The sequence below is a fragment of the Fukomys damarensis genome, unplaced genomic scaffold, assembly GCF_012274545.1.
Source record: "Fukomys damarensis isolate Sample0158 unplaced genomic scaffold, DMR_v1.0_HiC HiC_scaffold_5, whole genome shotgun sequence".
Lineage (NCBI taxonomy): Eukaryota > Metazoa > Chordata > Mammalia > Rodentia > Bathyergidae > Fukomys > Fukomys damarensis.
In genome coordinates, this window is record NW_022900917.1 from 64031055 (window position 1) to 64043776 (window position 12722).

At 44.5% G+C, this 12722-nt stretch overlaps 1 protein-coding gene across 1 annotated transcript in view; it reads right to left on the reverse strand.

Moving 5' to 3' along the window:
- The window catches only part of Cacna1c (calcium voltage-gated channel subunit alpha1 C), a 712468-nt gene that overhangs the window by 18039 nt on the left and 681707 nt on the right, over positions 1 to 12722 (reverse strand). Inside the window, exons 37-40 of the mRNA XM_019208417.1 lie at positions 7465 to 7630; positions 6810 to 6937; positions 6063 to 6159; positions 4004 to 4106 (exon numbers count right to left, since the gene is read on the reverse strand). Coding sequence (XP_019063962.1) covers positions 4004 to 4106; positions 6063 to 6159; positions 6810 to 6937; positions 7465 to 7630 — 494 coding nt within the window. The remainder of the gene's footprint in view (positions 1 to 4003; positions 4107 to 6062; positions 6160 to 6809; positions 6938 to 7464; positions 7631 to 12722) is intronic.

Genomic DNA, 12722 nt, shown 5'->3' on the forward strand with positions numbered 1-12722 from the left:
CCACAACCTGAGTGAGCCTGGAGGTGGCATTTCCCACAGAGCCTGTGATAGAGAAGACTTTAATAGCAAAAAAACCTAGGAAATGTCACAATGTAAGATAACTTCTACCCTTTGCTCTGTTTCGTTCAGAATTAACCGGCACCAGAGGCATCTAGTCTCCCTCAAAAGTTTTCTAAATGAAAAGAACCATTGTTAGGTTTGCTGACCAAATACGCTCCCTTTCCCTTGACTAGAATAGATAACTAAATGAATCTTAAAGGTAACCTCCCCTAACCAGTGCTACGTTTGGGTTGAAATTCACCATGTTTTGATTATCAGCAATGTGAACTGTGAAAATGCAATGTAACCATCTGAATGAGATAAAGGCTGTAAGACCCTATAAAGGGGGCGGGTTGTAGCGGAGTATGGAGGTCGATTAGGGCACCACCATTAAGTGTCATCGATCCCCATCGGTGGAGTAAACTTTTGTTATTTTACTTCCATTCTGCTGCCTCTCTGTGTGTCACTTGCCAATTCCTTCCGTAACACCTGGAGTAGGGAAAATGGCCTGATCAGTCTCCTGATTTTGGTCTTGCAAGACCCTCAGCATAGAACAGTTGCTCTGTGGCTGGACTTAGGCCTTTGTAGACTGCTGATCTTCTAATTAGATGTTGTTTGCAGCTGGAAAGTCTGTAGTGATTTGTTATGCAGCCACAGGAAAGCCAGGGAGGCACTAGGGGACATGGCAGAGAATTCTGCTCAAATGGCCTGAGTTCAGATGCAGCTCTGAGGCCACACAGGAGAGCAAGCACAGGAAGCAGTGGAGAAAGAACAATGAGCCTCTCAGTTCTTTGTTCGAACATCAGATTCAAACAGTAGCTGAAGCCAGAGGGCTACATGTGGGCATTGCAATGGAGGGCATCAATCCTATCACAGCGAAATGGTTCTGACACATGCAATGCAAGAGGCCTAACACAAATCATGTTGAAATAAACTTTTTTGTATGCGGCTACACAGAATCCCCATAAAATTCATGTGCTTTCAGAGTTGAGGAATGTGAACTTAGAAGGAAGTAGGGTTACTAGTTAAGATGAGGCCATACTGGATTAGGGTGGGCCCTGAATCGGATGGGACTGGTGTTCCTAGAAAAAGAGCAAAGGAACACACGGGAAAGGCCACATGAAGAGGGAAGCAGAGGTTGGAGAGAGGTATGGGGCAGATAGATCCCGTGGCCTCCAGAAGGAGCCGACCCTGGCAACACCTTGCTTTTGGATTTCTGGCCTCTAGAGCCATGACAGAATAGCTTTCTCTTATTGTACGCCACCTAGACTGTGATAATTTGTTACAGCGACCTAGGAAACATATACATCTTTTGGAAAGGTCTTTCATATTCTTTTCAGGCCTTCATTAATTCTCATAGTGATCTAGGCACTGTAGGTTTTGTAGTTTTTTTTTCAAGCCTCTGTTCATTCTAACAATCTATGCAACTATGGATTTCCTCCTTTTTGAGGGCCTTCATTTATTCTCATAAAGATCTCTGTAACTGGTTTTCATATTTTTTCAGGCCTTCATTTATGCTCCTAATGATCTGCACAACTGTGGATTTCCTATTTTTGGGGTGACTTCATTTATTCTCATAATAAGATCACGCAACTGTAGATTTTGCCTTTTGGGAGGGGGCTTCGTTTATTCTTACAATGATCTGTGTAACTGTGGATTTCATATTATTTTGGGGCCTTTGTTTATTCTCCTAATGACTTGTATGATATGGAACTTCATTTTCACATCATCTGAGTGCTTGAAAGTATCTTCCTTCTGCTTCCCAAGACAAGAGCTGTGTGCTCGGTACTGGATGGGGGTGGGAGTTCTCATCCTCCTTAGGGGTTGGTTTCTCCCCTAATTCCTCCCACTCACAAAGCCTGGGGCTGATCTAAGCCCTACTCTCACAAATCTGAATGTTTCTTCTCCTGTCTTTCCACTTGCTTCTGAGCATACACCTTATGTCTCTGTCTTGGAATTTTAACAAGTTCTGAGGGTCTGTGTGTGCTCAAGCTTCACCCTTGAGCTGGGCATTATGGGCTCTTTGGTGGCTTTTCTATGGTGTCATTGTGTTCAGAGAGATTTCCTTTAATTCTTGGCCACAGTTTCCAGTGGACGGCTTCTCCCTTTTCTCTGAACTCCCCCTATTTCCTCAGGATTGGCTATCGGTCACTGAGTAATCTGGTGAGTCCCCTTTCTTTGCTCGTTTTTGCAGTGCTGGAGGTGGGACTTTGAGCTTGTGCATGCTAGGCAAGCACTCTGCCATTGAGCTCACCCAAGTTCTGGCCAGCTCCCTTGCATGGCTGTAAGCTATCAGTGTTATTTCGTTCGGATTTGGTTTGTTGGACAGTGTGTCTTCTGCATTGTTGACTCTTGGTGTCTGTGTATTTTTGTTCCTATGACACCAAAACACAATTTACATCAAGATGTAAGTATTACAGCATATTCCTTCCAGCAGTTGTTAGGTCTTCTCTCCTTGGAAGAAAAAACCTTTTCCCCTAAACACAAATAAAATAATATTCATGGTAGAAAAGCTGGAATGTAACAGAACTGGAGGAGGAGGGTCTGAATCACTGCTCATTCTATGAGGCGGTGATGTTCAATGTTAACATATTAAAATTCCTTCTAATTTTCTTCTATGCAATGTAAACACACATGTGTTAAATACTTATCTAATTCTTTTGGTTGTCAGGAATAGGCCTATCTATACTCATTTTGCCTGGACTGTTAACTTGGCTTCTGATATTTTTTTCTTAGCCTTTGCTGTCTTTTTAATTTAACAGCAGAACTTGGCTGATTATTACTACTTTTAATTAGCTTGTTATTGGAACATGTATCTTGCTGGCCTGGTCTTGTTTCTCTTCAGATGTTTCTGTTCTTCTCTGGAAGGATTTCACGGAAAGGTGGCCCCTGTCTGGGTTATTCACTGAAATAAACTCCCAGATGTCATTATCTTTATTTTACAAAGGAAGAAACTGCAGTAAGGGAGAATAAAGGCCTTGCATGCATGTAATTAGTGAGAGCTGGCAGCATGTGCAAACCTCCCATGTCCCTGCCTGTGCTCCCTTCTGGCACTAAGAGGCAAATATGGCTGGCAGCCTGGGGCTCTGAGGCTGAAGTGAAAGAAGGGGAAAGAGGACATACTGCTCATCTGGTCTGTTTTCTCCAATTACCGTATGAGTGGGTGTCAAACTCTACCTCACCCGCGTCATCTGCCTCAAAATGCAGATTCCCGGGCTGCAGCCTCAGACCTTCAGGTACAGAGGTGTGGGCTCTGGACTCAGCCTTTTGAACAAGCCCTGGTGTCAGATTCTCAGCCTGTAAGAAATGCTGTAACAGGAGAGGGGCAGTGGTATCTTCTCAGCCACGCTGTATGCAGCCTTTTCTGGTGTGGCTCAGGGACACTTGCCAGTCAAAAGGGCAGCAGGTGACCACCCCCAGGCAAACTTCCTGCAAACCAGAAGGGCCCCTCCACTGGCAGAGGCCCCAGTAGTGCAGTGGGCTGGGCATCTTGTGGCAGGCACACAGTCACATGTGAGGATCTTTACCCTCGTCTCCACTTGTCACACTGTCCCTTTCCTAACACAGGTTCTCTTAGTTTTAAAGGGGAGCCAAGCATTTGAGAGCCCCCATGCTGTAGCCAGTACAAATCCCTTGAGTTGGGGCTTAGTTCTAGAAGCTCGAGTTAACAGTCAGCCCCTTTGTATTTTGAACTATACCTTAAGACTAAAGATATCACTCAGAATAATTTCTTGGGTTTGTTAGAAAGAAAAAGTTCAAAATCAGTGAGCGAGAGGCAAGGAGGCCAGCTCAGATGGAAAGAAAACATGAGCAAGCCAGGCCTTCGTCAGGCCAAGAACAGGTTTTTACATCTCCTTGTGCTGCCTGGGAAGGTCCCAGGGGAGACTCGTAGGTTGCTGAGTTCTCTGGCTGGTCTGCAAGACTTTCTGACGGGCTGTCCCAGTGGTCTGCAGATGGCCCTTACCTTCTGTTTTGATCCTCAGGGCTGTCCTGACGAGGGCAAACAGGGTGGCATTGAACATGACTGTCCCATCACTGTTCAGAGGCATGTTCATGGAGACGAGGCGCTGGAGGGGGAGGGAGGCAAAGCCAGTGATTAGGGCAGACGGTTCTGCAGAACTGCCAAGGCAAGATGCTGGGTAGGAACTTGGCAATCTGTACGGGTGCTGCTGGGAGTGAGGAATGAGTCACTGTGATATATTCAAAACCACAGGAGCATCTGGGCTCTGCTTAACTATTCTCACCCCCTCACCATGGGGGAGAGATGGAATTTGTCCTCTTTGGATGAGCTCTCTACTGGCAGCAAAAACTCTGCACACCAGGCATTTACTGGGTGCAACCTGCCGGATGGAATCCATCCAGATCCCAGAGGAAGGATGCAACAGGAGGCTTGCTTGCAGATGATACAGCACACCTTTTGTGTGTACTGAAAAATTTACCTCTGGATCAAGCCAGATTAGAAGCTTCTCTTCTGTCTCTCTCTCAAAATGTGCTTCAAGGTTCTGGGCCCTGGTGGGAGCCATTTGTACATACTGGGGTCACCAAGTGAAAGGGTAGCGTGACGCTCCCTATGGAGTCCACTCTAAGGATGTGGTCAGGGCTGTCATTCCTCAGAACACTTGGGGTGCTCCTCTAGTCTTCACCAAGAAGGGCTGTACTGTTCCCAAGACGCAGGATCTTGTGAGTCTCAGGGACAGTGAGAACTGGCAAGCTTATAGCCTAGTCCGCAGCCCTCTGGGGCACACTCCTCCCCCACCTCATTTCCTATTGTGCTTTTAGCTCACATTTGATTTAAGCTTGTGGTTTGGTTGTGAAAGGTCCCCATATATGGTAAAGGCTTGGTCTCCAGATTGTGGCCCTGGGAGGTGTTGGGAGGTGGTGGCAGCTTTAGGCAACAGGGCCTAATGAGAAGAAGGTCACTGGGGACGGCTTTTGAAAGGGAGAGTTGGAATCCAGCCCCTTCCTGTCGTTCTCTTCGCTTCTTGGCTGCCATGAGGTGAGCAGGCCCCCTCTGCCACACTCTCCTGCACAGTGTGCTGTGGTGCTACAGGCCCAGATCCATGGGGCTAAGAGACCATGGACTGAAACCTCTGTAACCATGAGCGTAAATAAATCATTCTTTCTTATAAATGAATTCTCTTGGGTATTTTGTCACAGAAACGGAGAGCTGACTAACAGAGTGCTCTTTTTCCCCCCTCCCATTTTCTGTACCCTTAGAAGTCTCCTAATATCTTTAGAAAAATAAAGTGGAGCTAACAATGAGAAAAAGCAGAGTAAAACAGAGCAAAAATAAAAAGTTCTATAGTCCCTCAAATTTTTATTTTCCATGAATGGATTGGACACAGCTGAATCTCTCCTTCCTTCCCTGGCCTCACTCCTCCCATGTCCTTCTCAGGTCACTGCTGTTTCAGCAGGGAGCTCAGAATGGTGGGAAGTGGGTGGCCCAGGTCCTGGAAGAGTGTGGGAGCGATGCTCCTCAGTAACTGTCGTAAAAGCACTGAGTGCAGAGAAGGTCAAGGGGTGCTGGGCTCACAGGTCGGGGACCCCCCTCAGGGTCATAGATGTATTAAGGAATCTGATGGAAGTGACAGATCCTCTCTCATGAGTGTTTAGTGATTTGCAAAATCACAATTTTAGGGCTTGCATGATGCCTGAAGCCACTGAGTGGCCTCTCTAAAGGCCCCTGGTTCCAGACCATCCACCCCAGGCTAGGAATTCTGCTTGGATCCCAGGGTGGTGCAGCCTGGTAGGCTGAACAAATCCTTTATTCAGACAGGGCATGTGGCTCACTGGAACTCGAGGCATTCAGCCTGCTGTTCCCTCACAGAGCCTTAGAATTTAGACCCAGAGGGATCCTTACAATGTAATCTGGCCCAGGGTCATTTCTGTAGGCTCAGAAGTGTTTTCTTTACTCCCTTAAGGGATCACCTTAAGGGGTCACCTTGGACGCAAGGTGACAAGACAAAAGTGCCTCCTGCCTCCTGCGTTTTCTCTTCCTCCCACGAACCCAGGTCGTCTCTTACTTTGCAGGCCACGCGGTGAGGACACAGCTTCCCAAAACCCAGAGGAGGCTGAATCCGTCGGAGGAGGGTCACCACATCTAGGTGTTTGATACGGCCCCTAGAGGGGAAGGGGAGGAGGGGAAGGGCAGTCAGAGCCAGCAGCCAGGGTCTGGGAGGTGGGGTCACCTATAATATGGGACTCAACGTGGCCCAATCCTGCTGGTCAAAGCGGTAGAGACTTCGGCATATTTAGCAAAACTTCAAACCCATCCACACACACAGGCGCATGCACGCACACACACAGGGGTGCTCATGCATGATTTTCTGTCAGTGCTTTGTCCAAGTTGGAAGGGATTTTAGTAGTGAAATTAAACTCTCAACCTGTACTTGCTGTGTGGATCAACCAACCATCTGACCAAAAGGCCTGGGTGTCAATCAGAGGTGATCGATAAACGAGGGCTTCCTCACACCTGAGGCCTGGTGTGCAAGTTGAGGTTTCCCTGGCCCTAAATAGCCTTCTGTATGTACTTACTATTTATTCCTGACACTAGGATCTCCTGGGCTTCCGTTTAACTGATATGCTGCTCTTAGTCAAAGGTCCCTGGCCTCCGCTTGCTGGCCTTGACCCTTCACCCTGGAGTTTGGTTCACATGGTTCAGTGTTGCACGTTGCTCTACTCGTGCTGACCTATCTTGGATCTCTGCTACAGGTACGGTCACTCCATCCCCTCTCTCAGCTCAGAGAATCAGATTTCCCTGTAGGACTTACTTGGCTTCAGGGTCATATTCTGCCCAGATTCTTTTAAATTCATCTAGATGGTGGGGACCAAGGATTGACCAGTCTCTTGTCAGGTAGTCAAAGTTGTCCATGATGACAGCTACAAAGAGGTTGATGATCTGCAGGGAACAGTTCGTACAATGAGGATTTTCTACACCCTTGTCACCTGAGTCCACCTTGCCTGCCAGAGGCCAGTATTTCTAAATACCAGCAACACATTAGGGTTTAGAACACAGGCCCTAGCATTTGGGTCTCTTGGATGTGAACTTGACACTGCTGTCCTGAGTGTTGTGCGGGAGAAACCCCACCTGTAGGCCACACAGCTTCTCTCGACTGGGGAGGGCTATCAGGGACAGAGGTGGCTTTGTCACTCTACAAGGTACCAAAAATATATAAGTTCCCATTAGGCCTCCACACATCCGGTTTGTGCTCTGGGACACAGCACCATGACAAGAGCCAAGAATGGGCAGGAAGGAGGCTGGCTGAGCTTGCTCTGGCCAAGTGCAGCTGGACACTCCCGCTAAGTCTCCCCACGACAGCCCCCCTCGCAGGGCGGCCTGACCCCGAGCTGCACAGCCCCGGGGCTTGGGCTTGCCCTGAAACTGCACACTCTAGCCCTGTGCCATTGAGCCCCACCGCCACTTACCAGGAAGGCACAGAGCATGTAGAAGCTGATGAAATAGAAGACGGCGAAGCTGCTGCCGCAGGGCGTCTCCCCTTCCGTGCTATTGCTGGGCTCGGACTCCGGGGCGCACTTCTTGCCTGGCATGCAGGCCAGCATGATGTCCTGCCAGGCCTCCCCCGTGGCACACCTGGGGCAGAGAGGCGAGATACCCCACAACCCTGCACTCAGCCTCACGTGTGTTGAAGCCTCCTGGGCATTCTACCCCCCAAAAGAATTACTAAGGTGAATTTGGTCGTCATCACCCTCTGAATGCTCACATAGGTTTGCTAAATATGCAAATGTGCAGTGTTACTCGGGATGCTCTAGAACTTTACAGTTGTATCCTCCCTGCTCACTTGTTCTAGTTTTCATTTTAACTGCGATACAGGAGTTCACTCTATGACCATGCCCTTGAAATCATTCATTCTCTTGCTAAGAGACATTTAGGTTTTTCACTACCAGGATTAACACAGCAATAAGCATGCAGCCCTGCGTGGGCATCAGGTCGGAGGTGGAGTTGCCTGGTGAAGGGCTGTGTGACTTCATCCTTGCTAGGCCCCGCTTGCGCCCTGAGCGCCTGTCCTGTGGAGCCTGCTATGGTGGTCGTGGGAGGGGCGTCATCACTTCACAGGCCCCTCAACTCCTGGTCCTAGTGAATCATCACGAATGTTGCTCATCTCATGGGTCCGAAGTGATATTTCACTGCTGCTTTGGTTTGGTTTAAAAATGATCAGTGGGGCTGGGGATTTAGCTCAGTGATTCTGCAGCCTCCTTTGCAAGTGCAACGTTCAGAGTTCGATCCCCGGTGTCCCCCGCAAATAGTGGCTTGACAATTTTGATTTTATCTTCAGTTGAACAGCATATTCATATTTTTGTTTGTTGAGTCATGGATTATTTCTATTGTGTTCATTTCTAGGGTATTTTATACATTTTTTCTTGTTACTTCTTTGTAATATGCATTACAGGGTGTGGCTTGTCTCTAGCTTTATGGTATATTTTGTTGAACCTGAGTTTTAAATTATAATGTGGTCAAATTTATAATTTTTTTACTTTCTATGTTATGCTTTTTGCAGCTCACTTTAAAAGTTCTTCCCTATTCTAGGACATTAAGTTAACCTCCATTATGTTCTTCCAAAGCTTCTAAAATTTTGTTTCTGACAATAGTCATTAACTTGAAATTTGTTTTGGTATGAGATAGAAGTGTGCTTGTAATTTTTTCCTGATTATTAAATAGTCCCCCTTTACCTCCTAGTTTGAAATATCTCTTCTTGTTCCTACAGGTGTGTAGGTCTTGTATTAGACTTTTCATTCTCTTCTGTTGATTTATCTGCCCATTGGTTCCTACTGCCACATGGTCCTAATTACTATAATTTACAGTAGGACTTGCTCTCATAGAAGGTGAGTTCTATTTTGTTGTTCTTAAACATTTGTCTTGATTATTCATTTTCTTTTTCATTCATGGACAGATTAGATTGATTTTTTTTTTTTTTGTTACGGAGGATCAAACTTGGGTCCTTGTGTTTGCGAGACAGGCGACAGCCCCACTGAACTAAATCCCTGGGTCTCCAGATAAGAATCAGTGTGCGAAGTCCTATGAATAATCCTGTTGAGAGTCCTATTGGAATTACATTAAAACACACATTACCTCGCAAGCACAAGGACCCAAGTTTGATCCCCAGTACCAAAAAAACAGAAACAAAAACAAACAAACAAAAAAACCACATTAACTTGGGGAATCGTGATGTATTTATGACAGAATCTTCCAGCCGTGAACAAGGTACATCTAGCCATTTATTTAGGCCTGAGTCAGCGTCTTCAACAAAATTTTATAATTTTCCCACAGACACCTTTTGTTGCATTTTTTTTTTTTGGTATTTTCTTGATCTTCTTGTATATTTAAAATGGTTCAGTTTGCTGGACTTAGTGGCATGTGCCTGTAGTCTCAGCCACTTGGGAGGCTGAGGCAGGAGGACTGACTAAGCCCGGGAGTCCAGGGCCAGCCTTAGTAATATATCAAGACCCCATCTCAAAACAAAAAATGTTATAGTTTAAAATTATACCAGGGGCCGGGGATTTAGTTCAGTGGTTCTGGAGCCTGCCTAGCAAGCGCAAGGACCTGAGTTCGATCCCCGGTACCCCTCCACCATAAAGTTATACCAGCTAGCTATAATGTAGAAGAATTGGCATTATATACAGATTTGCTGAATTCTCTTCTTAGTTTCAGTGACTTATCTGTAGTTTCTTTTGTCTATTTTACACAGGCAACCAATTTTTTTTGACGTTTTTTGTTTCTTCTGATTAGCATCTTATCCTTTCAGTTATTTTTCTTATTACATTGGATAAAACTTGCAAAATAGTGTTAACTAGAAACAGTGAAAAGAGCCTGTCCATTATACTCACTAATAAGTTATTACGAGTTCTTTTTCTTTGTTAATCTCTCCCCTTACTGATCCTGTTTATTGTTACACGGATTTTAGTTGAGTTGCTTGAATTTTCTACTTGTACCAGCCTGTTGTCTTCATACAATGAGAGTTATGTCTACACATTTTCATTTTACAACTCCTTGGTTTTTTCTCCTTTCCTTAATGGTGTTAGCATAATATTTATCTTCTGGGATGAGCAGGGAACTTTCCCACTGCTTTCTGTTCCTAATAAATTTACAGAACATATGAATGACTGATTCTTTGATGGTTTGGTTGACCTCACAAATAAAAATATTAGATCTTGGGCCTTTTGTTGTTGTTTGTTCTGAGACAGAGTCTCACTATGTAGCCAGGCTGGCCTCGAACTTGTGGCTATCCTCCTGCCTTAGCCTCAGGAGTGCTGGGATTATTGCTGTGCGCCACAATTCCCAGTGGGCCTTTTTGGAGGCTAAATTTTGATTAGCTTTTCAATTTCTATTACAGGTAATGCCATTTATTTATTTAGAGGATTTTCAATTTTACAGTGGCTCCAACCAACATCTTACCAAAGGTTGCTTTGCCTGAGCAAACTTGACGTAAGTAGCTTTTTTTTTTTATTAGCACAGTGCATACTTACAGTAAATAATGATTACATTTACTCTGGGGAGTAGAAGGTTGCTTTGCCTGAGTAAACTTGAAGTAAGTAGCTTTTTTTTTTTTATTAGCACAGTGCATACTTACAGTAAATAATGATTACATTTACTCTGGGGAGTTTGTACATGTACATAATACATCTTAATTCTTTTTTTATCCCTGCCCCTTCCTGTTTGTTCCTGCTCCCTCCAACTCTTATTCCCCTTCTCCATTTTTCTCTTTGGTTTTTTAAAAAAACCCTTTCCTTTCCCCTTTCCATATCTTGTTCCCCTTCCCATTTGAAAAAGACATCCCTACTTCCTATTACCTACCCTTTATTGTGCTCTTTATTTATATTTTGGGTTTCTCACAGAAGAGAAACCACACAACATTTAAAATGTGTGTCTGATTTATTCCATTTTATTTCATGGTCTTGAGGTGCTGAATCTGTGGCAGCCCAGAGAAATATTTTACATCTATGAAAACGTGAATGAGTATTTGAGTTTGGTAAAGTCTTATTTTATTTGTAACCCATTCATTTAGGTTTTCTTTTCATTCTTGCTATTGATTCTGAGACAAATAGGTTTCATTTTGGCAGAAGTTTGATCATCTGCATTCTCCATAATTCCCCTGCTCTCCTTCCCTTCCAGTTTCACAGTTCTTTTGGAGGGTTCCATGTATATAATATATTTTGCTCACATCTGTCCCCACTATTACCCACCCTTATCCTTCTCCCCTCCTTTGTAGTTCCTTCCTCTTGTCTAATAATAGTCTTTCATCTACATTCTCACTGTCTGTCTGTGTCTGGCTTATTTCTCCCAACATGGTGGTCTCCAGATCCATCCATTTTCTTGCAAATGACAGAACTTCATTCTTTCTTATGGCTGAATAATACTCAATTGTGTGCGTGTGTGTATGTGTGTGTGTGTGTGTAAAAAAAATATATAATCACATAAATATTTTGTTTCCTAAATTTACATTTTCTTCATCACTGCCTTTTTAGTTAGTTTTAATGTTTTTTCTTCATACAGTTTTTATAATTCGTATTTCCTTGTATAAAAGTATCTATTTCATTTAGTTTTTCAAATATATTGACATAAACCACTCATAATCCTCTCTTTACAAAAAAACCCTTTTTATTACTTATGGTCTGATCCTGCTTGTTACTCTTAGGAAATCTTATTTTTAACTCAGTCTTAGAGGTAGATGGTCTTGGAGAAGATGGCTCCATCTCTTGACAATCTGTCCCTGACATTTTTCCTTGGTCTCCTTCATTCCCTTGGCCCAAAGTTGAGTATATTTTGGCCTCTTGCTTATTTTTCTTACTATGCTGTTTCTTCAGGGCAATACTCCGGTGAGTATCAGTAGCAAGATGCTGAATTATGGACGCCTTGGTACTAGATTTCTTACATTTCCTGCTCAGGGCTTTGTTATAGTTTAGATCTGGAGTTTCTTTCAAAGGCCATGTATTGAAGGTTCGGTCCCCGTCTGTGGTGCTACAGGGAGGTCATCAGAGCTTTAGAAGCAATAGGGCCAAGCAGCCATGGACTGAAACCTTTAAAACTGAGAGCCCAAAGAAATCTTTCTTTCTTATGAGCTGATTTTCACAGTGTTTTGTTACAGTGCTAGAAACCTAACAAACACAGGCTTTTTCACAGCATACTAGTGCGCACCATGTTCTTGAGAGACATTATAAAGTTTGTGGATCCTGCTAGCTCTTTGGGGGTCTAGGTAATGAGACACAGTAGCACAGTCAGTTCAGGAGCACCCTTCTCCCTGTTTTTCACAGTAACCAGAGAGAGGACATTCAGATCCACAATGTGACCCTGAGCAGATTGGTACCTGCTTATCTCCAGTTCTCCTCGGTCTGTAACAGAGAGGTGCAGGCGCACACAATCACACTTCTCGGGAAACCTTGTTTGTCGTTCCCACTGGGATTCAGATCACATAACACTTCCATTTTTTACCCAGATGACCAGCAACTTCTGTGGCCATCTGCTTGTCACAAAAGATACAAAATCTGTGTTAATTTTTACTTCAATGAGTATCTGGTGGCTAGTGGCTGGGATGCTATTCAGCTGCGTCTTGAGGTGACTGGTCACCTCCGTGATGTCACAAAAAAGAGACATGAAGTTCTCTGAGGACTGTAAGTGTCATTTTCACATTGATAATTATGTTGACTTCGGTATACCTGATATTGTTATC